The sequence below is a fragment of the Capsella rubella genome, unplaced genomic scaffold (assembly GCF_000375325.1).
Source record: "Capsella rubella cultivar Monte Gargano unplaced genomic scaffold, Caprub1_0 scaffold_4, whole genome shotgun sequence".
NCBI classification, from domain to species: domain Eukaryota; kingdom Viridiplantae; phylum Streptophyta; class Magnoliopsida; order Brassicales; family Brassicaceae; genus Capsella; species Capsella rubella.
In genome coordinates this window covers 14,720,977-14,745,647 of record NW_006238920.1, presented here as the reverse complement: position 1 = coordinate 14,745,647, position 24,671 = coordinate 14,720,977, and the positions used below count along the sequence as shown (strand labels likewise).

The following is a 24,671-nucleotide window of genomic DNA, read 5'->3' as shown; positions in this document are numbered from 1 at the left end:
ATTTAGAGATACAATTTCACCCTTTTTTTCTATTCGAGAGAATAAATGTTAATATTACTAGTTTCATAATTAAAGGGAGGGAATCAAAGAAAATGACGGATTTTAATAGTTTGCAAATGCAACAATATTCTTCTAATAGTAGTAGTAGTGAGGTCAAAATATAAAATTAGACTTATGAATTGTCATTCTTCTGACAAAAGGGTAAATTTCTGTTACAGACAGACATGTTGTTAGTCTTGTGCTACTAACTAAACTATACATGAAACTGTGTCTCGTCGGGGTGGCTACAAACAGAACCGACTTCTTTTGTTTAGAGTGAAAACTTTGTAAGTTTTCTTTTTTAACTCTCTCTTCGCTATATATATAGAAAAAACCTCCCGCAGCCCTAGCGTGTTTACAAGATACAGAAAACAGCAATGACTAAATGAAGCATACCAGTGTTGCTGCCTTATCATCATATCAGCTTTCTTAACGTTTTTGTCAATTTATCTCCCAGTCGCTTTATCTTCGAAAGCATATTTGCGTTTCTTGCAAAATAAGACTCCGCATTTGAGAGCATTGCATCCATGTCGTGTTTAAATGATTCAATACTTCTGTAGTACTGATTCTCTAGCCTCTGGTGAATCAGCTCAGGGTATAAAGGAACTGGGAACCTGCAATTTTATTGCAATCAGCAGAGTTATACACAACGCATGAATTCTACCACCACATAAGAAAATCCACAGTTTTGATCATATCAGTTAATTAGCACTAACTCAACTATCACCTCTCCTTTCCAAGTATACCAGATGGATTTTCGTATTCTTAAGTTTATGGGACTAGGCAGGTTTTGAAAGAATCAATTGCAGAGAGCCAAGTGTTTCAGCGTATCGTACCTATTGCAGAAATCCATCTTTTGAGCAGCTTCGTTTAGCTTTTGGATCCCATAACTATCCTGAGGAATACATAACCAAAGCAAATAACAGGTAAGAGGCAAGCAAGGATAACAGGAAGATGAGAGATGAAAGCTTTGGGAGAGAAGACAAACCTGATGCTTGCTGATTGATTTCACTAGTCCAACAAATAATGAAAGCAGTTTATCCCGTTTCTTTTCTTCGATGGTAGAGTTTTCCCAGGGAAACTGGGGATTGTCAAACTCCCACGGGCTGTGAAGATTTGTGTCCCCAGTTTCATAGACAACTCGGTATCTGTCCCAAGGACTATCTGGGAACTCAGTGGATTTAACTTGTGAAGACTCAATCTTACCTTCCCACCACGCCCCGCCTTCACCGGATGCATTTCTCCACCACACACGGCACTCATCACCGATTTCCCACTTTGTTTGAATTGCAGCATCGTATCGAGTCTTCTCAACAATAAAATCAGGGCAATTAATGAGATCAGGAAGTGTCAGTTGAAACTCTTTGCGGGAGGCATGTGATGAAGAAAAATCCACAACCCTGAGGGCCATTTTGCAGCAGCTTTCGCCAGAACCAGGATACGTATCGTAGTCGAGTTTCTCGACTTTGCAAATTTCTACCGCTCCTAGGTTTCGAGGAAGGTACGTTGATCGGTCCCTGTCATTGAAGTCTCTAGTTTCAAGGAACTCTCGATGACCCTGAAACCGACAGTCAGAGAAAGTTATTAACTCCAGATCTGGCAAATTAATACATGGAAGTGAACAAAGAATTACCAGCCAGAAGGACCTACCTGCTTGAAGTAAACAACTTCATCTCCTAACTGGGGTATATAACGGCAGCCTTCCTCATGTTCAGACAACATTAACCATGAGATTTTGCTTGAGACATTCAACTTAGACCCAGTATGGAGACTTTGTTTGAGATAGCTTGCAGATCTTGACCGGGACCTAGCTTTTGAGGTAGAAGGCCATTCTTCAAGTGATGCACCGTCACACACGCTCGTGGAAGAAATTCCTTGTTTCTTTATTTTATCTACAGATCCAGAGCCCAACCTTACGCGTAATGCGCTATTTCTTGTACTAGATTCACTTCTCATGGATCTTTTCCTACGTATCACATCAGCTGTAGCTTCTCCAAACTCAGAGTCATGTGCAGAAGAATCTCTATCATTAAATATCATAGGTTCAGGATCCATTAACGGATTCATGGAAGAGGGAGCTATGGATGCAAACCCATCTCCAGCATCTGCCAAATCATCTGCTACCTCAGCAGGCTCTAGTTTAAGAGGACTGCTGGGATGCCGAAGCTTTAATCTCAGTCGTCGAACTTTCTTTGGAAAAATCTCATCAGCTTCCATTGAAGTATCTATATCACAATGTCTTATCTGACCAGCCAATGGTTCAAGTCTTGACAGATCTTCATCCCTACAAGTGAATACAAGGAATTAGATTTTGTGGAAATTTAATATGAATGTAACTTTCTTGGTAATCATAATCAGATTTTCCATACCCATTAAATGTTTGGACTTCTTCAATGTTCTCAGACATAATTAATTCGGTAGTTTCACAAACAGGAGTTTCTTCCCTCCACTTGCACATATCCTGTTCTTGATCTGAAGATTTTACCAACCGATTATCGGCCTTTTCTCTCTGTGGCGTATTGATAGATTGAGGAATATTCTGACACCATAAATCTCCTTTTGCGTCTACAGAACTTGACCCCGGCTCTCTTGAGTATATACCAACCACTCTGTGATTCTCCTCCAAATATTTAGAAGATAATTGCTCCAAATCAGCCTCATTTATTACATCTGCCTTGCTTTCCACAGATTCTACTGGCTTTTTAACACAGATCTTTACAATCAATCTTTTCTTCTGTTTGTCATTTGAAAGAGATTCCAGCATCTCAGACGGATTTTCCAACGGTCGCAAAGTGGGTATGCTTCTATCAGATTCACTGTTGGATGAATCATTATCATCATCAAATTCATTCGAAGAGCTTCCAGAAATTTTAGAAAGCAAGGATCGAGCATTTTGGGCTGCTGCTCTTTGCGGTCGTGATGCCTTGATATCAACATATTTTCTTTTTGAAGCCTTCACACCAATTTTTTGGTTCTTTGTTCTCTTAATCACAGATTTCGAGCTATCATTCTCATCCAAAATCTTCTTATCACGTCTTCCCGATGAAGTAGTGACCTCGGCCTGCGAAAACGGAAGTTAGTTAATAGATACCGACAAACAAAATCGCATGAGTTGAGGTCGACAAAAAAAAAAAAAAAGAGAAAACATACTCTAGGATGTTTTCTTCTTCTTGTCCGATGATAGCTATTTTCGTGAATATTTTCAACGTCACTGTCCTCGGAACTGCAATCAGGTTCATTTGACGAGTTGGAACATGGGCTTGCCCTAGCTCCATCAGAGGAAACTTCAGCATTATACTCTGAATCATTGTCTTCACTCAGAACTTCGTGTTCTGGTTCCCAGTACATAGCATCTATAAACTCGGGCAATGGCTCAATCAATCTATCCAGATCAGCCAAAGGAGGCATAATATAATCTTGACCTAAACTAAAATCAGGGCCAACAGAAAACTTTATCAAGGAAGGACGCCATTCAACTCCTAGTGCACCAAGTCTGCGTTGCTGAAACATTGTCTGGTCTGGTTCTGGATACGGAATCATACCTTCAAAATAATAATAATACACCAGGAATATGTATCACGAATAATCAACATATTGCATAATTGAAGTAAAGATAAGCTTTTGGAAACAAACTTGAATCACAAAGAAGATCCTGAAGGTTCCTCCGATGGGGAGGGAGCTGCGTCTCCTGCACCATGGAAATTATAAAGCTTTATATTTCAACAATACAGCAAGTACAACGATATAAAAGTGTGCACAGTTTGGTGAGGTGTCTTAAAAAGAACGAACATAAATTAGAACGAAAACAGAAGAAACAAGTATTTGAAACAAACCTGATCAAGAACATGTCCATTGGTATCTCGAATAAGAGGACGATAATCACCAAGAAAGAACTAAACAAAATAAAGCAAGAGAAAGGGTCAGAAAGCAACAGAGAATCACTAAGAAACTACAGCCATTTATTAAAAAATGATCATGCATATGAGATGTAAAAATCTGGCCATACCTGGTCATATTTTGCATTCTTTTGAGACTCACCTTGTCCGGTGTTTAGGAAATATATCTGACCAACGTCATCTGAAAGCACAATAGATGTCCCATCTCTATACAGAGCCGAGGAAAAGGTATCTTAACTAATGATTCCATATCATGTGACTAAATAAATGATGCTTCAGAAGCAGATGTCTTTACTGAAAGAAATTTGACTATTGTATATCCAACTGGACATGCATAATATGACTATATCTTCCAGTTTCAGATTAAATAATCATGTGCATATTTTACTGGAGTCATTTGCAAAAACAAACCAGAGTATATAGAAGATCTTGTCCTGGACATCTCATTGATTACTTACTGTGAAAATTTTCCATCAACCAACTTGAATCTCCCGATTTCGTATACTTTGATTGGTACACCCTCCCATATCTAGAAAGAAAAATCTAAAAGGGTAAGTGATGCTATTGATAAGATCAAGGACTATTCCTATTATAAAAAATGAAACTCACATCCCAGATGATTGTTTTCCCATCGTAGCCAGCGCTCATAGCAATACGAGGATTGAAAGGATGCACATCCAAGACATAGGACTACAAGAGGAGATGAGTGATCAATTATCTCAATATTAGTATCTCCCATAGCAAGTCGGGCATGAACAACAAAATTTGAACATAAATGCAATATGGAAATATGGGGCATTCAGGAGATGGTTACACATCAGATGAGAACTACAATGAACTCTAAAGCATACAAAATTCAACCAAAAAAGAAAGAAAGAAACGACATACATATGTCCCCAACTTACCGATTCACTGTGACCAGTTAAACAATGCACTAAGCTACCGTCAGCAGCATTCCAAACACAAATCCTGCAATCTGAATAAAAACAGATGGGTTAAGGGAAATAGAAGGTAGTATTACTTTCATGTAATAACAACAGGTGGCCAAAAGCACCGCTTATTAAGTGTTACATATGTTACTATCCACGATTGGAACACAATGATACTGAGAGAAATCCATCAAAGATGATAATCTATGCATCAGAAGATATCCTCTGATGATATTTTATTTACCCATGATAGCGGCAAGTACAAAACGATTATCCAAGCTCCATATAATCATATTTACACCCCGTGGTGTTGGAAGAAACCTTTGGCGTGGGCCTCCTCGAGGAGGTTGCGGAGGAAGTGGAGGAGGTGGAACCTTCAGATGATATCCTTTCATCCAGCGTCCAGATTTCCCCTGGAAATATAACATCAAGGACGCTGAAGAAACAATGATAGAATTGGAAATTTGCTATCATTAACTTGCAAAGTACCATTTGCATTTTGCGGTTGATTGACAGAACTTACATGGAATTTACGTGATCTTGGAGTCCATATAATTGCACTACCATCGCGAGAGCAGGTTACTATGTTGTCATGACAAAACCTAATAATCAGAAGTATTAAATCTTAATTAAGAATAAAAGGAAGTTAGAGGAATGACAATAAGTCCGGGAAACAAACCAGGAATTCTTAAACTTTGGGTAACTATCTTCCTTTAGAGTATCAGTTGTTGAAGACTTTGGAGCCACAGCACAACCACTAAAAAAAATGGAAAACACCCTTTTAAATTTCTATTCATGTTCGAACCAACAAAATGCAAAATCTAGGAGAGGCACCATGTTCACTGGAAAATACCTAAACTGCACATAGTTGACATCATTCTCATGGCCACATAGAACATCCAGCTCATGAGTCGGCTGTTCAGCATCATCCAAGTTAGGTTTAGAGGCACTCCAAACCTGCAAGATTAGGGAAATACTGACAATCAAGACTAACAAGCAAACGAAAGTCAAATAACATTTCCCGCAGTTTCTGCAATACGAAGGAGGATAACTAAATTTGAAAGTTTCACACAGACCCTTGCATTGCTGTCAGAGCTACCCGTGACGAAAATGGTCCCATTAGCATTGTACGCACAACATAATATTTGATGACTCTGAGATGCATTGCTCGTGGATGCCGTGTTGGAAGATGTAAAAGTGGTTTTGCCTAGAACAAACTTCCAATGAGCTCTATAACCGAAAAGATTTTAACATTGAACATAAAAAATGATGATGTACCAGTACTAGCATCTGATCGGCTTGGAACATAGATCCGTGGAAGCCATTGAGAATACCTAGCATCCCAGATACGACAGGTTCCATCATCTGATGACCTACATAGATTACAAAAAAATCACAAAATAGCTGATTACCAGTCCAGGAAGCAGTATGAAATATCCAAACAAAAGATCCAGGGGTGGTCTTGAACAGCAAGAAACAAACTAGTTAAAATAGATACATATTGAAAAGAACTCACGATAAAAGTTGGTAAACAGACGCCTGTCTGGGACTAAATGCAATTGCAGTAACAGCTCCAGTGTGGCCCCGCAATACAGAAATTGGCATTCCATCAGGCAACCGCCACTGTCATAAGAATCAATACTATCTAACTGATAAATAAATAAAAACAAGTTAGACACTAAAGACTAGAATTGTATTCTTACCACTCGGATCACAAAATCGTTTGAAGCTGAAGCCACCAAAGCATTGTTTGAACTAACGGCCAAGTCTGTAATGTCACCCTACCGAAAACATGCAAAGGCGTATAATTTTAATAGAACAGTCCAGAACCTATATCTTACAAATATGGAAAATGATAGCTCACTTCATGCCCGCGGCAGCTAGCCAAGCAAAGCGCAGTTTCCATCGACCAAATTTTGACAAGCCGGTCATCAGAACCAGTGATAACATATCTTCCAGAACGATCAAATATAGCTGTGCAACAAAAGTATAAATAGTTATACTGTTACTATTCTACCCAATAAAAACATTCTGTGACAATAAAAGGTACTGCTATGAAAGACATACTGCATTACAACTTCAAGATACTCTAATCAGATGATATAAACAGACTGGTATAATTTAAAGGTTGCACATGTAACAAAACAAGTTAACAAACCAGAGATTAAACAGAAAGAATGTATTGTGAAGATCATACCGCAGTAGACAGCATTACGATGTCCTCTGAGCTTCTTTATATTTTGCATCTTTTGAACCATTGTTGATGGTTTTGCAATAGCATGGCATGCTGAAAGAATGGACGGAGCACGGTGGTGTTTTCTGAAACCTCCTCCAATTTCTCTGAGACTTAATCCATGCACTTGATCGGCATGCATATGTGGCCAGCGTAAGTATGACGCAACATGCTTAGCTTTCTGAGGCTCTATATATTTTTCTTCACATGATGAAAAAAACAAATAATAACGATTAAGAATCAAGGACTAGGGTAAGAACTATAGAGGTTAAAGAATTTTTTCAAGTTAAAGCATCCATGGACTTTTCACCTATATGAGCTACTTCACCAGAATTCCAAAAACAAGTCATGATACCATGTAAAGATTACCAAAACCAGAAAAATAAATTTCTAAAATGCACAGCCCTAGAGCCATTATCTGGTTCATGAATGGGATTTTTTCCAAGTCCAGATCCAAAGACATGAGAAACATATTGCTGTCAGGGTAAGCAATCAATTCTTGTAACAATGTGCGGTCGAAATAAAATCAACTGAATAGCATGCAAAAACTTAAAAGAAAATGAAATATATATATCCTGATTTCCAAACATCATTACGTCCAAGTACCATGTCTTAGTAAAAAAAGAAAAAATCATGAAGCTTTGAAATTCATGCACAACAAAGTAGATGAATAGGAATTACTACGTACGATCCACAAGTGAAAAGGTGCCAGATCCCAATAGTGTTGGAACATCAGCAGCATTAGGAGCATTTCCTTCAACTCTCATGTGTGAAGGAAAAGGCGGGTTTAAAATTAGTTGTTTGAGAAGCTTCACTAAGTGATCCTTTTTGATATGAGGATACCTGTCAGTAAAAATGATGACAGAAGTCATGAAAGGAAAAAATACGGACATGGGAACCCTCGAATAAAGTATGACAGATCGTAATGAACAACACACACGTTGAGAGACAAGTAACGGAAAACTTCAGTAAGCTATGGCAAGGCTTCCATAGTAGCTCAAGAATGGAAGAGTGGACAAAGCACCAAAAAAATAGAAAAGAAAAGAAATTGTACCTCTCTATCAAATTATCATAACTCAATGGAAGGGAGATGCCATCATCGTCAGAACGCCCACTACAAGTGCCACTTCTTGACCACCAGGAATGATATCTACGGGGCAAAAGGCCTTTCTCCAAAATTTCGTCTCTCAAGTGCGCAAAGGTGCGTTCGCAGGGGCCAGTAGAAAGAAAATGTAAAATCAGAAAATAGACTTCTCTAAGGTCCATATCAACATCAGTTAGCGAAGAATGGCGAACAAGTGTCTCATGCGGCTCAAGGGGAGCATTTCCTGGAACCACGTTTGCCAAATTCGAAGTTTCCATAAAATGAGTAGGTTTGGATATCCAGTCCATGCTAACGCGGCCTGTGGAAGAAAAGCACTTGTCAACTAAATGCAACTGCCAAAGTGAAAGATAGTCTCCTCAATCAGAAAATATACCAACCGAGTTTTAGAGTAGGAACGACTACAGAAACACAGATGAAAATTTCAAGCATTCAATAGTACCAGGCATTCCTTAGGAATTAGAATCGCCCACTTACCTTATAAACTAGGGTTCTCTTCAAAGTTGGAATCTCTGTGGTAAATTAATCTGTTCTTCCTACACAAACGAGGAAATGTATTGTAATCAAACCTTACACTACATCTGAAAGAGAACTTCCCCAAACAAAGCGACTGAAAGAAGAAGAAAAATCCACAAAACATTACAAGGAATTTGGATCGTAAACCACTGAGACACTATCTTAAATGCGATTTCAACGAGTTAATCCCGAAATCAAAAAGCCCTAAGATCCAATTACAGAGAAAAGCACCCATCAGACATAAAAAATCAAACTAAAACTGGCCGCCTTTCGCAGCTAGAGAAACGCAATAAAGAGCTAACCTCGAAAAAGCTAGGGTTAAGTTAGGTCAACAAAAATACAGCTGCTACTCAGCACTTGTGATGGGTGGCTAGAGAAAGGAATCTGGATTCGTCGTTTCAACGATTCGAAGCGGAGGTGAAAGGACGAACCCAGAGTGAAACGGAGCAGCGAATTCGAATGATTCTGAGGTGACGAAAAAGGAGAGGAGAGACGAAGAGTGACAACGTTACATTCTGCGAATTGAGAACGTCTCCTGGTACGACATCCCCAGGTCGAGCGAGAACAAGGAAGAACGAAACAAAGACCAGTGACGCTTTTTTTTTTTTTTTAATAATTAATTATAGTATATACATATTTATTTCTCTATTTACCGCTGCGAGATTTTTCTGGAAATTTTGGGAAAAAAGGAAACTCGGCTGCGTATGTATAAGAAGACATATACACCCGTTACTTGTTGCGGCATCTTCTTTATACCGCCTGAGAATTGTAGGGGTAAAATTGACCTTTCTTGATTATTAAATGGCGGCCGGGCCGACGACGATCCGGCTTCATTTTTGTTGTTTTCTTAAAAATTTCGTATTTTTAGCTTTTCGCAACTTGTGATTCTGATAGGATTCGACGCTACTGATGCATTTCTTGTTAAAATCTACTTTTCTTACCGCCAAAAGCCAACTTTAAGTGAATGAATTCAAAACTGCGAATAACACCAAAGAGCATGAAACACGCACTCATGTCATGTTATACTCCTTCAACAAATAACCAGAACAACAAGAAAAAAAAAAGAAGAGAGAATTAATGCTTTAAGATAAACGATTATGAATCCATTTCACAAATTGTGTTACAGATATATATATATATATATATACATATACATTTCAGTTCTTGATTTCAATTGTGATTTATATAGTTCACTTATTATTAGGTTGCAATTTCCTTAATGTTTACTGTTTCTCATCACCTTTATAGATCCCCGTAACTGTAAGGCCATCACCTTAATTGTAATGTGGTTCTATATGTAATATTTGTACATCGGGCCATGCTTGAGAAAAGCCCATTTACAAAACACTTTTGTTTTGGTCACAAACAACAATAACAATTGTAGTGTCAGTTTATTTTTGAAATTACGATCTTGTTGAAACCTTTTTGATAATCCTCCACAACAACTCTTCCAAAATCGATAATAATATCTGTTCTACGGTCTAGAAAGTAGAAACTCTCAATTTAATTAATCTTTCTCTCGACGCTCCATATCATTTTGACAAGTACCTATGTGCGAGAGCAAAATATACAAGAGACCTAAAACATATAGTTGAGATTTTTATCAACGCCTCCACACATTACCAAACAGACACAAGAAGAAGAAGAAGAAGAACAACAACAACAACAGCAAAAACTTAGAAATATATGAAACATCCTCCGGTGTGTATTGTAATTGTACTATTTCATATTCATTTATCACATTACAATCATCAACGAAACCAAACCAAAACACAACAAGGGCAACAAGAAACCACCGATCTGATGTCTGACCATACCTAAACTTCCAGACAGCGAGCACAATTAATTATCATAAGTACGGCACTCATCAGTCTCAGGATTATCATTACAGTACTCCTCCAAAGGATCGGAGACACCAGCTTTCTTCTTGTCCCTAGCATGACTCGCCGCCGCACTCAGCTCCTCCACCTCGTCCCACGCCGCCACACACTCTCCGCTCACCGGATCATCGGCGCATGTCTCCTTGGCTTCTTGTATACTCTTCTCCACCTTGTCCGATATCCCTCCTTCTGACGTCGCATTAACCACAACCATCCGGTTCATCGAGCCGAACCTCCACGGGTAATTCAACCGAACCGGAGCTGATACACGAGCCGTCGGTAGAACCACCACTCGTGGGGTCGCGACGCTGAGACCAGCTGCAGCTATGGTTGTCATCTCGTTGGAAGATTATAACTTTTTTTTTTTTTTTTTTTTATGGAGGAGAGATTTTTTTCATGTAAAGAGAGGAACGAAGATAAATATAACTCGGTTCACCTTACTAAAACTCTGTGAACACAATCCTCTTATCTCCTCCGAGCCAACCATTTTCTGCCACGTGTCTTGAGATATTTTTCTTTCTTTTCCGCAAAAAGTATTCCACCACCAATTTGAGAAACATAATATTTTCTTCCCCCGGAATATATTTTATTTTAGTTTCATTTCTTTTTTTAATCAGCCATTTAACATGAAAATTATTTTTTGGAAAAATTGGGACAGAATCTGACTGAAATAATGGGCCATAATGTAGAAAACAAGCGCTAGTTGGGCCATAGTTAAGGCCCACATAAGCTGTGACCACTACCGATATTTTCCCTGGTTAAGAATAAATACAAGTCGTTGGTAAGACGTTGTTCGTATTTGTTTTAGTGGTGAACCGTCGAATAGAAGAATAAGGGAATCATCATCCAACTTTAAAAAAAAAAAAAAAAAAGGTTAAAAAAGTCACTCAAGTATTAAAAAATAACTAATCATGATGCGCTTTCACAAAGCTTGTCATCGTTTCTCTCTTTCACCTCTCTGCCATTTATCTCCGCCGTCTCCGTCGCCGTCTGCTTCTCTCTTCCTACCTCCCAAGCTTTCCGGATTCTCGACGCTGCGTACGCGCCGCTTCGCAAGAACTCGCCGATTCTCCGGAAACCCGTTCACCACTTCCATGTCTTCACGTTCTGCTTCTAGGCTTCGTTGTCTCGCATCTGTCTGTCCTGGAGGTGCTGAAGACGGTGGTGGCAGCTCTAATGGCTCGGTTTCAGCCTCTGCTTCGGCTACTGAAGACGATGGTAATTCTTCCTTTTTAGCCGATTCAATTGACTCCGGATATTTTTACTACCTAGGACTCGATTTTGTAGTATTTGGAATGTAACTTGGACTTGACTACTATTGTGTGTATAGTTAGCGTTGTTACTTGTCACTGAAATGGAAATCTTATCTTCAGAGAAATCGCTTTTGATTGCTTGCTTTGTCCAACTATAGTCAGAGTTTACTCAAGTTTTTTTTTCGTTTGCTTGTGTTTGAACTATGTAGAATTGGCGTTAGGCACTGGATATCGTCTTCCTCCACCCGAGATCAGAGATATTGTAGATGCTCCACCAGTCCCGGCATTATCATTTTCACCACATAGGGATAAGATATTGTTTCTCAAGCGGAGAGCATTGCCCCCGCTGGCAGATTTAGCTAGACCAGAGGAGAAGCTTGCAGGTGTTCGAATTGATGGATACTGCAATACCAGAAGCAGAATGTCTTTCTATACTGGTTTAGGAATCCATCAGTTATTGCCTGATGGTACATTGAGTCCAGAGAAAGAGATCACTGGCATTCCAGATGGCGGTAAGATTAACTTTGTCACATGGTCTAATGACGGTAAGCATCTGGCTTTCAGCATCCGGGTCGATGAGAACGGAAATAGTAGTAAGCCAGTAGTATGGGTAGCTGATATTGAGACTGGAGTAGCTAGGCCATTGTTTCAGTCACAAGATATCTATCTGAATGCGATTTTTGAGAGTTTCGTTTGGATTGATAACTCCACTTTGTTGGTGAGCACAATCCCTTCATCTCGTGGGGACCCACCAAAGAAACCTTTGGTCCCATCCGGTCCCAAAACTCTGTCAAACGAGAAGAAGAATGTTGTCCAGGTTAGAACATTCCAAGATTTGCTTAAGGATGAGTATGATGCTGATTTATTTGACTACTATGCCACATCTCAACTGGTATTGGCTTCTCTGGATGGTACAGTGAAGGAAGTAGGAAAACCTGCAGTGTATACATCGTTAGACCCTTCAACAGACCATAAGTACTTGTTAGTATCATCACTTCATAGGCCATATTCCTTCATCGTACCTTGTGGTAGATTTCCAAAGAAGGTGGAAGTCTGGACATCTGATGGTAGATTTATAAGACAGCTCTGTGACTTGCCCCTAGCTGAAGATATTCCCATTGCCTCCAACAGTGTGCGGAAAGGAATGCGTTCAATAAACTGGCGAGCAGACAAGCCTTCAACCCTCTACTGGTAAATATTTGAGATTCAAAGTGATTCACATGTAGTACGTACACGTTTCAATATGGGATATGAAATTAACTAATTAACAACTCTCTGAGATATGTAGGGCAGAAACACAAGATGGAGGTGATGCCAAAATGGAAGTTTCGCCGCGTGATATAGTTTATATGCAGTCTGCGGAACCATTGGCAGGAGAAGAACCAGAAGTGTTACACAAGCTCGATCTTCGTTATGGGTAAACTGACTATCAATGCCATCTTATCAATAAACTGACTAACTTCATTTAAGCCTTCTATGTCCTAAGAATGATTCGATTTCAATTCTACAGAGGGATTTCTTGGTGTGATGATACATTAGCTCTGGTTTATGAATCATGGTATAAAACACGACGGACAAGGACATGGGTTATATCTCCTGGATCTAGCGATGTCAGTCCACGCATCTTGTTTGATAGATCATCGGAAGATGTCTATTCAGACCCTGGCTCAACCATGCTGAGGAGAACTGCTGCTGGAACATATGTAATAGCAAAGATAAAGAAGGAAAATGATGAAGGCACTTATGTCTTACTGAACGGAAGTGGGGCTACACCACAAGGGAATGTACCCTTCCTTGACTTGTTCGACATGTAAGCCTTACCAGACAATGACTTCTTTTTTCTTGCACATTTTCTCGTGTTTCTATTTGCTTCACGCATTAACAAACTGGGAATGTTTGGTACAATATTTATCTAGAAACACAGGCAACAAAGAACGAATCTGGGAGAGCGACAAGGAAAAGTATTTTGAGACAGTTGTTGCCTTGATGTCTGACCAGAAAGAAGGGGACTTAAGAATGGAGGAGCTGAAAATCCTGACATCAAAGGAGTCTAAAACTGAAAATACCCAATATTCTCTCCAACTTTGGCCTGACAGGAAAGTGCAACAGATTACAAACTTTCCTCATCCGTACCCGCAGTTGGCTTCGTTACAGAAAGAGATGATCAGGTATCAACGAAAAGACGGAGTTCAACTTACTGCAACACTATACCTCCCACCAGGCTATGATCCATCAAAAGATGGTCCTCTTCCTTGTCTGTTTTGGTCTTATCCTGGTGAATTCAAGAGTAAAGATGCTGCTAGTCAAGTCCGTGGCTCTCCAAATGAATTTGCAGGCATTGGCTCAACTTCTGCCCTTCTTTGGCTTGCTAGAAGGTATCACACATTTTCCAACTCTATGCTTGCTTAGCATTGATACTATTTCTTGCTGGTTCAGAGTCCTGAAGTGTATTTCATCGAGCTTGTTGATCGACTATTAGCTGATACCATCTGGATTCTTCTGCACTGTGCAGGTTTGCTATATTATCTGGACCTACCATACCTATAATTGGTGAAGGTGATGAAGAGGCTAATGACAGGTACGGTGATATCTACTTTCAAAAAGCTGGTAGCTAAAACATGGCAACCTATGTCGTTTCAATTGTAAAGGTTTGCTGTAAGCATAAAAAACTAATTAAATAGGAACCAGAGACACCAAATCAGGCACCTTGTTAGATCTGAGATGTGCTTGAGATTGACAGTTTCTAATGTGAACTACTAAAACAACATTCTCAGCTATGTAGAGCAATTGGTTGCAAGTGCTGAGGCTGCTGTAGAGGAAGTCGTCAGGCGTGGAGTAAGCATTGCTTGATCCTAATTCCATCTTTTCGCTATTGTATTAAACCACAACAGTTTTAGAACTTACAATTGTCTTGTCCTTTCTCAAAGGTGGCTCATCCAAGCAAAATTGCTGTTGGGGGACACTCCTATGGAGCGTTTATGACTGCAAATCTTCTTGCTCATGCTCCTCATCTTTTCTCCTGCGGAATAGCTCGATCTGGCGCTTACAATAGAACACTCACTCCCTTTGGTTTCCAGGTGCCATGACCAATTGTCTTCGTCTCATTCTCTGCATTCAGGTAGTTATTGACTTATCTTTGGTTAACCATTAACTATGCCTGAAAATTTTCAGAACGAGGACCGAACTCTGTGGGAAGCTACTAACGTCTACGTAGAGATGAGCCCATTCATGTCTGCTAATAAAATCAAGAAGCCAATCTTGCTCATTCATGGTGAAGAAGACAATAACCCAGGAACTCTAACAATGCAGGTTATAAGTTCAATAGAAATCACCGAAAAGAAATAGATTCAAATCACACCATTTTTATCCCTCTAACTAGTTTCATTTCACATACGTTGTAAAACAGTCAGACCGATTCTTCAATGCACTAAAAGGTCACGGCGCTCTTTGCCGTCTTGTTGTTCTTCCTCACGAGAGCCACGGGTACTCAGCACGGGAAAGCATTATGCACGTTCTCTGGGAAACCGACCGTTGGCTTCAAAAATACTGTGTTCCAAACACATCAGATGCAGATGCAAGTCCGGACCAGTCGAAAGAAGGCTCAGATTCTGCAGACAAAGTAGCGGCAGGCACAGGTGGTGGTAATCCCGAGATTGGTGAGCACGAAGATCACTCCAAGCTCAGGAGATCACTTCTCTGGTAAACTGTCTCACTCTCACCATTTCCGAACAGAAAACAAAACCACAAGATTTCTCACATTCGATAAGCTGATTCAATTTTTTTGGAATTGTTGGTTATGTTTTTTTTCAGAGTTCCATAGGTGCTTTGTTGGCTACATACTTCATTCGAATGCACTTGCAGAAGAGTACACCATAAATAAAATAAAAAAAGGCAGAAGCAACACAAACTATTTTTTTAGAGAATATTGCGATTCATAATAATTTGAAAAGAAAAGGCTTTGATACATGAAATGCTGTAAACACTCTTGTCAAGTGCAATACTTCCATCTATAAGTCTCAACAATATTCACCTTTTGTAATAATCTCAAACAGCAAAACAAAACAAGAGAGATTACGCCTGAATCAACAGCACATTTGAATTTGTTAATAACTGACAAAATCCTTTTTATCCTTTGTTTATTTCTTTAAGAAACCCAACAACATTAAAAACAAAACAAACCGAAATCGAACTCATCAGTCTAGAAGGAACCAGGTTTCGAGCGGGCTATAAATTACTCTTCAGCAGCTATGACACTGATCTCACCTCTCTCAAGCAAATCATAGAAAGCTCTGGTTTTCCTCTGTTCGTTCCAATGGTGCATCTTCCAGAGACCACCAGCAGCTAACCCGAGAGCCATACCAATAATTAACTCCTTGACAACACTAGGACCCTTCAATGTCGCATGCGCAACCTTATGTCCTGCCATCTCTCTCTCTCTCTCTCTCTCAACCTACCAGCATAACCCCAAAGATCAAACATGAATCAGTATAGTACCCTACAAATATTCATAACACAAAAGCTAGAAATGTAATTCACAACAAAATCAATGTATCGGAGAAGAATGGATCTGTTTTTGGGGTAAAAAATAACCTCAAATCAGTTCTCTTGTCAATGTTATCAGTGCTACAATCAAGTATACTAAATAGAATACAGACATGAACATGTATCTTTACATAGCAACAAAGATCAAACATGGGAATTAACTAGTGCCCTACAAATCTTCACTAAAGAAAAGCTAGAAATGTAATTAACTAGCAATTCACAGACTAAAATTTGGCACTTTCTTTATCAGACCCGATTATTTTTTCCTCAAAAATGGACATATAAAAAAACCTATGCATTAGATATGAATTTTACATATATAGATTACAAACAAGAACATATTAAACCAACTGTCAATGGACTCAATATCAATGACAAAAACTTCCCAGCCAAATATACATCTTAAGAAAATATATATATAAATATTACTAGAAAACCATGAAGATTAAAACAAAAAAAAAAAAAAAAAAAGTCCCCGAGAGAAAAACAAAACAAGGGAATCTGGATTCCGATCACTTAGATCGCGGCGATAAGAAGAGGAAGCGATTCGAATCAGGTTATGTCAGAAAAGCACTCATTATTCAAAATAAGACGACGAATTTAGAAATTAAAAATAAAACAGAGAGAGAGAGAGAGAGGGAAGGATGAATTTGGGGATCTACCAAGTCGGAAGTGTGGGAGATAGACGACGACGACGACCGTAACAAACGAATTAAGAAGAGGATTCCTCACTGAAATATGATTACTTTAAATTCCAGTTTTAAGTCTTTTCTGATGGATCTTCTCGTCATATATATTTTCCCATCCAAACTATTGGGCTAAGATCTGACCTCGGCCCATCAATTTTGGAAGGACCCCCTTTTTCTCTTTTCTGTCAAAAAAGAAAAAATAAGAATGATATTTATTTTATTCCCCTTCCCAACTTTACATCATCGATTCATCACCATCAAAATTCAAAAACACCTAAAATGCCGACAGTTTTAAGTTATGCTATTTATCCTAGTATCGATTATTATTAATCCATTAATTAATTATAATCATATTTACTAGTATGTCAAATTATAGTATAGGAGATTACGACAAATACACTATTTAGTAGAAAGGAAACGTGTGTGTGTGTGTGTGTGTCAGTGTGTTTTGAATATTTTCTGAAGAAGTGAGAATAAACGATCGATCTTTTCAGCTTACCGAATTGGAATTTAAAAAAGCTTGAAAAAAGCAAGGTGGTCCTCGCCGCACCCTATTTATCTCTCTCTCTCTCTCTCTCCCTTTTCAAAAAAATATGTCTCCGTCGTGCTGCTCCGTCGCTCTCTTCTTCCTCTTAGTCTCCGCCATTCCCTTGGCTTACCTCATCTCCTTAGAGCGCGCGGTTCCTTCGACACATGTCATCTCTTACCACAGCTCCGGCTTCCTCCGCGAGTGCGCCAAATGGGACGACGTAGGTCGGAGATTCCTCGTTTCCTACATGGACGGAGGCGGCGGAATCGGCCAGCTTGTTCCTTGTACTAGTGATTCCGACGACGCTCTTGGGGAACTCACTTTGGTCAAAGACGCTGACCTCGCCGGCAACTCTTCCAACGGATTCGTCATCGACCGCCACAGAAACCGTCTCCTCCTCGCTGTCGGCGATTTGCTCGGGAATCGTTTCAGCGCTTTAGTGGCCTACGATTTGTCCACGTGGCGTCGTATCTTCCTCACAGTCCTTAGCAGCAGCAGCAGCCACCATAGTATCAGTAAAGCTCTCTCTCTCTCTCTCTCTCTCTCTCTCTCTCTCTCTCAGATTTGTTTTGTGAAAGAGTTGGATTATTAGATTCAATTGGATTATATATCTCTGTTAGTGATATACAGCTAATCTATGATCTTGTTTCCAAATTGGAGCAATGTACTCTAGGTAAAGAGATATCATACGCACACGATGTAGCTGTTGATACACAAGGCAATGCTTATGTCACTGATGCAAAAGGAGGTAAAATCTGGCTACTTGATGTCAATGGGAAGCTTGTGTCCATCATTAGAAGCCCTCTCTTCATCCCACCTGCCTGGTTCAATAACTTTGTCTCCCTCAACGGCATCGTTTACCACCCTGACGCCTTCCTTCTCGTCATCCACACTTTCTCCGGTTTCTTATTCAAAATCGATGTCACCAATGCTGATATTACCACTAAAGTCACTGTCGTTGACGTTTCTGGTGGCTCGTTGAGGTTTGGAGACGGCCTTGAGTTCCTTTCTCCCACCAAGATTGTTGTTGCAGGTAATCTTCAACATCTTTGGTACATATTTCTCACTTCTATGAGTTTACCAAGACGTGTAGACAACTTAGTTTGGATTAATTTGTGAGTCTTTTCAGGCAGCCCGTCTTCGAAACTTGTAGAGAGTTCAGACGGGTGGCGCACGGCTTCCGTAACAGGTTGGTTCAGCAGCGGTATGGTTCATCGGTTAGTCTCGTCCGCTACTGTGAAGGAAGGCAGAGTTTATCTGAACCACATTGTTGGGTTTGGTTCTAAGAAGAGACACATACTTGTAGAAGCTGTGTTTTAGACCCTTTTTTTTTTTTTTTAAGTAATTCTTCTTAGATTCTTGCTAATGACCTCTTCTTTATGCATGATTTTATTAGAAATCTGATGTAAAGCTTGTGTTTATCAAATTTCTCTTAATCTATTATAGATAATCATGCATTATAAGATCTGAACATGATTACAAATAGTGGAATTTATCCGACTTCGTTTTGGTGTAAGAACAAGAAGCCAAACTTTGTCATATAAAGACCGACGCATTAGACTACAAGAAAAATTTGAATTTGTATATAAATTGGAATCCTTAATTTTGCTAGAGATATCTTTTAACGCATATATTTAATACAAAAATCTTGTATAAAACTTTCAAATAAGATGACACTGATCTGTTACTTAGACTTTATTGTCACCTTCATGATTCGAAGCAGTAGGACTTGCACGTGGATTTCTTCTTCTGCCTTGTTCGAAAAGCAAAATCATCCCAAACCACAAAGACCCTTTAACGATCCGAACCATACCAATCGTCACAACCATATAATATAACCACCAGTTCAGAAAATCCAACGTTCCCACATCAAAACTAACGTTGAGGTTACCATCGATCGGTAGTAACAACAACAATGCTCTTTTAGCCTCTGCCACACCAACCAAAGCCTCTACTTCGTCCCGAAGCTTCCACCACCACAATGTCCCGCAGCTAACGGCCAAAGCCACCCTCTCCACCATGGTCTCTTCTCTCCGTTGACCGTCTTCTTTTCCTAACAGCGTGTTATCCACCACAGGTCTCACGATCAATCGAGACCAGAGAAGCATCACCTCGTGAAGACCAAAGAAAAACACAAGCCTGCTCAAGAAATTACGTTCGCTTCCGATGATTAAACCGTTGGAGATAGTTGTCTCGAGTCCTAAAGCGACGGAGATTTGAACAAGGAAGAGTGTCAGCCACGCGATGCTGACGTGTGGATAAAGAGCAATCGAACGTTTGGGATCTGCAGCTGTGATCCTTGTGGTTAAGCCAAGAACTAGAGTATAAACGCTTACTGATGAAACGACGACGTATACGATCGCAGGATTCGCGCGAAGGAAGAGAGAGTAGAAGAAAGATGATTCTGTGTGCGGCTGAGATTTGATTAAGGAGAAGAGGAAGGAAGCAGAAGAGAGACGACTAAGGAGAAGGAAAGAGAGAGGAAGGAGGAGGCTGAGGAGAGTTGTTGTCACAAGCCGGAAAGGCAGCTGCCCTCCGCCGGCGATATTCATTCTAAAGTGGAAGAATTGTCGACAAATTTAAGAAACATCAAGGAGCTTTTTTGTGTTATAAATATATGTTTGTTTTTTCTTTTTCTTTTTCTTTTCAAGGTTTATGTTTGAAGGAAAGATGAAGGAGTGGGTGCCATGTCCATAGTTTCAAGTTAGGTTTGATGATAAAGAATCATTCATACATATTAAATTACATTATCGACGAAATTATTATTAGTATTTATTAATTAAACACACGCATAATAAGATTACTTGACTATTAAAACATATATAGATGAGTGATGAGAAATCATTGCCTTTATTCTTTCCAAGTAATATAAGTTTCATTTTTTTGTTTACTCGTCAAATTGTCAACTGCGGAAAACAAATTATGGATGATGACAAGTGGAGGCGCAACACAACGTACAGCTCATAAACGACGACGTACTTGTAATCAATCCATGATGCCTTCACTTGCTTTCAATAATTGAGCATTTCGTATCATGTTTTAGAAACAAATTTGTATATTTTATCTTTATTTTCAACCGAGATAGCCGTTGGCGATTTGTATATGTGAACGGCTATGATGTGATGGTTTGGTATAGCCAATGGGCGGCCACGATCTCGTCACAAATGGGGGAAAACATAATCTAGTCCAAATGATCAGAGAAGTCTGAAAGCAAAGTAAAATCTAAACAAATTGTCTTCTGTAGTATAATCAGGAAGCTAAGCTCTTCACCTTTCGCTCAAAAAAAAAATCAATCAATATCTAAACCGGTGCTATCTGCTGTTCCTGTACCGCCTTGTAGCATTTGAGGCTGCATAGAGGAAGTTTAGTCTTCGAATCACGATACTTGTAAGGATTGGTGCACGATGGACCTGCGCAATTTTCCCTTGGAGGAGGATAACTGCAGATTCACAAAAATAAAAACTTGCCTTTACTTTCTTTGATGAAGAGTCCAATAAACAACAGACCCAAAGAACTTTGTAAATCGAATTCGAGAGCACTCCTTAAATCTTTCATACTCATAACATTTCAAAGCATTTCCTACCATCTATCGTATTATACTGCTCACTAACAAGATGACGGAGCATGTATAGTTTTCCACATTAACCAGATCCGATCAACTACGAAATGAATTGGTCTGATTCCAAACAGACTCTGCAAAAAAGAAAAGAGAGTAACATACCCTGATGGTTTGGGATCGAACAGGCTAGGCACTTTGCCAATAGGAAATGAAACAGTGGTTCCATTAGGACCCATTATTGTTCTGATGTAGCAAGTTGAGGCTTTCTCCTCTTGTGCAGCTTTCTCCTGCAAACACATGTGACTCTTGTTGTTAGCATCCCCGTTTTACTGAGAAAGAATGTGTTGGTAAAAAAGGTGGTTTATCATATGCTTATATCCCAATACCTGAGCCAACTCATCAAGTCTTTTTTTTATTTTGTCTCCACGCTTCTTCCTGCCCGAATCTTGACCTAGAATTTTTTTTATGGCCTCTGCCTGTGAAACCAAAACAAAGATCATACTGTCGTCATCTTCCAATTCTCATTAATGCGCATAACACAATAGAGAGTAAAAAACACCAACCTCAGACTCTCTTGCAGCCTTCTCAATCTGAACTTTTCGTCTTTGAGCAGCTTCTGCCTTCTTCAACTGCTGCTCCATTTCTGAAAGAGTCTCCTTTTTCCCTATTTGTCAACATAAGTTACCACAATACATTATAACCCTTTATTGCTACAGATTTATGTGGAAGCAGCGAGAGATTAAAACCTTACTTCTCGATGTAGGAGGTAATCCATCTGAAAAATCAATGGCACTTGATCTGCCAGAAGCAAGGGCTCGCTGGCGACTGGTCAAAGTTGATTCCCTCTTATTATCATTACCAGTCTCTTTTTCATCAGACACCGCTTCAAGTTCTTCCGCACAATCCATGTCTTCGGACTCCTGTTCAGGCGTAGGGTTTTTCTTGCCAGAATTTTCTCCATTTGTAATCCCAGATGGCTTCAATTGCCTCCTTCCTGACTCAGTATCGTCATTACACACAGACACTCTCTTATATTTCAATTTTTCCAAATACCGGATCTCATCATCATTGTCATCATCGCTATCAAAAACTCGTTTCTTTGGGGCTCGTTTGCTCTTGCGAACCGAGCCAGTTGGTTCCCCTTGTCTTCTCTTCCCCGTCATAGATCCTTCTATCTCAGCATCCCAAGTAACTCCCTCAAGATCAGCCTTCTTATCTAGAGGGGAATCACAATCTTCTGAACTTTCCTGCAATTAAATAAAATTTAATGTAAAAAGATATTAAAGTTTATAGAATCTAAACTGTCAAGAAAGCCCACCACAGAAATGAAGACACAAATAAAGCCACTCCATTAGCGTATAAAAGTAAAATGCATCCTAAAACATTTTCAGATTGTTGTCCATAAACATCAAACACTTACTAGTTTGAGCCCAAGCGGCCGATAAGAGACTAATTTAACCTAACTCTGGTTTCCGATCCCGAGAAGATTATGGGCCGTAAGGCCCGAAAAGAGCGTAGCATTTACCGAAAAGGATACTCTCAGTGCAAAAGGTTGATAGAAAGTACTATAAATCTCATTGGATGTAAGAAAATTCAAAAACTTGAGCTTTGTCAAGATATCCAAATTAAGATCATTCACCTGCAAATCAAGGTTAGGCCGAGTAGTATCATTAACTGGTTTTGAAGACTTTCTAGATGAACCATTAGCATGAACCAGTCGACTCATACCACCGATCTTAAGCTTCATTCTCTTAGTTTCTCCCTCTAACTCAGCCGACTCAGTTCCCTTTCCATTGATCACATCGTTACCTTCCTCTTCCCGGCTAGTGTTTTTCCAGCTTGCAGGTGCAAGTAGACCTTCAGTCAAACGTTTATTTCTATTGATGATCTCTCTTCGCCGAGAATCATTGTTTCCTATCTCTGAGACTGCTATAGATTCAGCCCGTGATATACAGTGGCTAAGACTAAACTCTTTCCTTCTAGGGTTAGTATCAAATGCCGGTATATCATCACTAGAGATCTTGCTGAAATTATCTGAAGGTGTCAAACGATTTGATCCCTCGGGGCGAGGACGGCGACAAGTCAGGCTACGTTTCTTCCTCACAGTATTCCTCATACCATCACAATAAGCACCACCATTGTCTTCCATTGTAGAGCATTTATAGGCATATAAAAAACTCTTACCGCTCTCAACAGATTACTTAACTCCAAGATTAACTGATGAACAGAGAAATCCCAAAGCTCCAATACTGAGAAGCAGAACACGTAGAATCAGTAGACCACTTAAGCAAACAGAAATTGAAATTGACAACTAAAATTAAACGAGTGTCTCATCATACTCCCAGATCAATAAGAGCGAGTGATCAACCGAAAATTACAAACAAAAAAAACTAAACTTTCCAAAAGGAGGCCAGGATCTCTCGCGGATCCACAACTCTGGATGAATTGAAACCAACACCAAAAACGATCGAATCAAAGATCAAACGAAAAGCCCCAATGACTCAGAGCAATAAACACGGAAAAATACAAACTTTCAAAAGAAACAATACGATCTATCAACGAGAAATAATGAAAAAGAGAGAGAGAGAGAGAGAAGCCACGAAGAATACCTTGATTGCTCAGCAAAGACGAATTGGGAGAGTAGAGAAGATGACGATGATGATGATGGCAGTAAGAAACCACACAAAAAGGGGAAAAATTTGAGAATTGAATCAAGGAAGAATTAGGGTTAGGGAAAGAATTGGGAATAAGAATTAAGAAGGCGTGAGAAGACAAGTAGTAGTAAAGAGGTGAGAGACTAATTATCTCTTCGTTCACCATTTTTTTGCTATTTCAACACCAACCCACACACACACACATACAAAAAAAGAAATACCAAAAGGAAAAAAAAAAAAAAAATCTCAAAGATCCCTTTTTTATCGGTTTTTGCTGCTTCCTCTTTCGACAGCTAGACTCGGTGAGTCGACTCAGAGAGACAACTCGTTTTCCTTTTCTTTTACTTTCTCTACCTACAGACAGACAGAGACTCTCTCATCTCTCTCGTTTATTTCCTTTTTGTGTTCCCCTCTCTTCTGCTGCGTTGATTATTATTTTTTTCTTTTGTTTTAGAACTGCCGGTGCGGCGCATCTTAAGAAGAGATGCACTTCCGTCAGTGTATGTTAGCCCATGCCGCTTTCTCTCATGTCATATAATGACACGTGTTTTCTTTTTTTTCCTCACGTGACGGCGATGTTCTGACACAGTTTAATCACACTATGAAATGGTAAATTTGTTATTCAAATTGATTAAACCACACACACATCATCTCGTGTCAAATTTGCTCTACCAATCTACTACACATAAAAACTTGTTATCTATGAAAAAAATGTGTATTTGCTAATAGTCCGGTGTTAAATTTCCAAAGGTTGACTATATATATTGAACTCAAGTTTGCTATCTAACTGGTAAAATTAGTAAAAGTTTGGTACATGTACTTAATTTTGGTTTAACTGGTATAAGAATCA

The 24,671-nt window shown here is 39.4% G+C and overlaps 7 protein-coding genes across 9 annotated transcripts; 2 read left to right on the top strand and 5 right to left on the bottom strand.

Moving 5' to 3' along the window:
• Positions 1-148: 148 nt before the first annotated feature.
• Positions 149-9,324, bottom strand: LOC17887881 (PH-interacting protein). 2 transcript variants are annotated; one of them, XM_023783903.1, is made up of 27 exons: positions 9,018-9,324; positions 8,843-8,919; positions 8,677-8,735; positions 8,152-8,500; positions 7,786-7,940; positions 7,062-7,298; positions 6,729-6,838; positions 6,568-6,645; positions 6,381-6,487; positions 6,143-6,237; positions 5,941-6,071; positions 5,718-5,821; positions 5,544-5,621; positions 5,388-5,466; positions 5,109-5,277; positions 4,841-4,911; positions 4,545-4,625; positions 4,394-4,464; positions 4,046-4,142; positions 3,873-3,932; positions 3,673-3,727; positions 3,190-3,581; positions 2,409-3,100; positions 1,690-2,323; positions 1,028-1,597; positions 876-934; positions 149-653 (listed from the first exon to the last, which is right to left on the bottom strand). In XM_023783903.1, the coding sequence occupies exons 4-27, from the start codon at positions 8,487-8,489 to the stop codon at positions 455-457; spliced, it is 4,662 nt and encodes a 1,553-aa protein (XP_023639671.1). In that variant the 5' UTR covers positions 8,490-8,500; positions 8,677-8,735; positions 8,843-8,919; positions 9,018-9,324; the 3' UTR covers positions 149-454. The 2 variants fall into 2 exon arrangements, with proteins under 2 accessions (XP_023639671.1, XP_006295982.1); XM_006295920.2 differs by lacking the exon at positions 8,843-8,919.
• A 965-nt stretch (positions 9,325-10,289) lies between these two features.
• LOC17887832 (calvin cycle protein CP12-1, chloroplastic) lies at positions 10,290-10,979 on the bottom strand. Its single transcript, XM_006295176.2, has one exon. It carries the CDS (start codon positions 10,930-10,932, stop codon positions 10,558-10,560), a length of 375 nt encoding a protein of 124 aa, XP_006295238.1. The 5' UTR covers positions 10,933-10,979; the 3' UTR covers positions 10,290-10,557.
• A 458-nt stretch (positions 10,980-11,437) lies between these two features.
• Positions 11,438-15,873, top strand: LOC17889795 (probable glutamyl endopeptidase, chloroplastic). Of its 2 annotated transcripts, XM_023783623.1 has the most exons (11): positions 11,440-11,813; positions 12,058-13,039; positions 13,137-13,265; positions 13,359-13,658; positions 13,765-14,223; positions 14,361-14,426; positions 14,623-14,683; positions 14,776-14,925; positions 15,020-15,157; positions 15,255-15,547; positions 15,659-15,873. In XM_023783623.1, coding segments are annotated over exons 1-11 (2,886 nt in total). In that variant the 5' UTR covers positions 11,440-11,506; the 3' UTR covers positions 15,660-15,873. The 2 variants fall into 2 exon arrangements, with proteins under 2 accessions (XP_023639390.1, XP_023639391.1); XM_023783622.1 differs by lacking the exon at positions 15,659-15,873 and having other exon boundaries at positions 11,438-11,813; positions 15,255-15,551.
• Positions 15,874-15,926: 53 nt separating this feature from the next.
• LOC111830906 (probable cytochrome c oxidase subunit 5C-1) lies at positions 15,927-17,160 on the bottom strand. The gene is made up of 2 exons (XM_023783625.1): positions 17,053-17,160; positions 15,927-16,298 (listed from the first exon to the last, which is right to left on the bottom strand). Exon 2 carries the CDS (start codon positions 16,272-16,274, stop codon positions 16,080-16,082), a length of 195 nt encoding a protein of 64 aa, XP_023639393.1. The 5' UTR covers positions 16,275-16,298; positions 17,053-17,160; the 3' UTR covers positions 15,927-16,079.
• A 359-nt stretch (positions 17,161-17,519) lies between these two features.
• Positions 17,520-19,073, top strand: LOC17887855. Its single transcript, XM_006294495.2, has 3 exons — positions 17,520-18,123; positions 18,282-18,641; positions 18,738-19,073. The coding sequence occupies exons 1-3, from the start codon at positions 17,673-17,675 to the stop codon at positions 18,926-18,928; spliced, it is 1,002 nt and encodes a 333-aa protein (XP_006294557.1). The 5' UTR covers positions 17,520-17,672; the 3' UTR covers positions 18,929-19,073.
• Positions 19,074-19,113: 40 nt separating this feature from the next.
• On the bottom strand, positions 19,114-20,272 carry LOC17890366. The gene has a single exon (XM_006294672.2). The coding sequence runs from the start codon at positions 20,158-20,160 to the stop codon at positions 19,297-19,299; it is 864 nt and encodes a 287-aa protein (XP_006294734.1). The 5' UTR covers positions 20,161-20,272; the 3' UTR covers positions 19,114-19,296.
• A 459-nt stretch (positions 20,273-20,731) lies between these two features.
• LOC17890440 lies at positions 20,732-24,238 on the bottom strand. The gene is made up of 7 exons (XM_006294047.2): positions 23,777-24,238; positions 22,807-23,416; positions 21,919-22,414; positions 21,731-21,831; positions 21,554-21,643; positions 21,330-21,454; positions 20,732-21,047 (listed from the first exon to the last, which is right to left on the bottom strand). Exons 2-7 carry the CDS (start codon positions 23,314-23,316, stop codon positions 20,909-20,911), a joined length of 1,461 nt encoding a protein of 486 aa, XP_006294109.1. The 5' UTR covers positions 23,317-23,416; positions 23,777-24,238; the 3' UTR covers positions 20,732-20,908.
• Between the last annotated feature and the right edge of the window lie 433 nt (positions 24,239-24,671).

Excerpts from the sequence above, each read along its gene's own strand:
- LOC17890366 (XM_006294672.2), bottom strand. The coding sequence starts at position 20,160 with ATGAATATCGCCGGCGGAGGGCAGCTGCCTTTCCGGCTTGTGACAACA.
- LOC17889795 (XM_023783622.1), top strand. The coding sequence starts at position 11,507 with ATGATGCGCTTTCACAAAGCTTGTCATCGTTTCTCTCTTTCACCTCTC. Across the intron at positions 14,427-14,622 it reads GATGAAGAGGCTAATGACAG|CTATGTAGAGCAATTGGTTG; the intron begins GTACGGTGATAT and ends CAACATTCTCAG. Across the intron at positions 15,158-15,254 it reads CAGGAACTCTAACAATGCAG|TCAGACCGATTCTTCAATGC; the intron begins GTTATAAGTTCA and ends GTTGTAAAACAG.
- LOC17890440 (XM_006294047.2), bottom strand. The coding sequence starts at position 23,316 with ATGGAAGACAATGGTGGTGCTTATTGTGATGGTATGAGGAATACTGTG. Across the intron at positions 21,832-21,918 it reads ATTACCTCCTACATCGAGAA|GGAAAAAGGAGACTCTTTCA; the intron begins GTAAGGTTTTAA and ends GTTGACAAATAG. Across the intron at positions 21,048-21,329 it reads TTCGATCCCAAACCATCAGG|TTATCCTCCTCCAAGGGAAA; the intron begins GTATGTTACTCT and ends GTGAATCTGCAG.
- LOC17887881 (XM_023783903.1), bottom strand. The coding sequence starts at position 8,489 with ATGGACTGGATATCCAAACCTACTCATTTTATGGAAACTTCGAATTTG. Across the intron at positions 5,822-5,940 it reads GCTCTGACAGCAATGCAAGG|GTTTGGAGTGCCTCTAAACC; the intron begins GTCTGTGTGAAA and ends CTAATCTTGCAG. Across the intron at positions 654-875 it reads AAGATGGATTTCTGCAATAG|GTTCCCAGTTCCTTTATACC; the intron begins GTACGATACGCT and ends ATAAAATTGCAG.
- LOC17887832 (XM_006295176.2), bottom strand. The coding sequence starts at position 10,932 with ATGACAACCATAGCTGCAGCTGGTCTCAGCGTCGCGACCCCACGAGTG.
- LOC17887855 (XM_006294495.2), top strand. The coding sequence starts at position 17,673 with ATGTCTCCGTCGTGCTGCTCCGTCGCTCTCTTCTTCCTCTTAGTCTCC. Across the intron at positions 18,124-18,281 it reads CAGCAGCCACCATAGTATCA|GTAAAGAGATATCATACGCA; the intron begins GTAAAGCTCTCT and ends AATGTACTCTAG. Across the intron at positions 18,642-18,737 it reads CACCAAGATTGTTGTTGCAG|GCAGCCCGTCTTCGAAACTT; the intron begins GTAATCTTCAAC and ends GAGTCTTTTCAG.
- LOC111830906 (XM_023783625.1), bottom strand. The coding sequence starts at position 16,274 with ATGGCAGGACATAAGGTTGCGCATGCGACATTGAAGGGTCCTAGTGTT.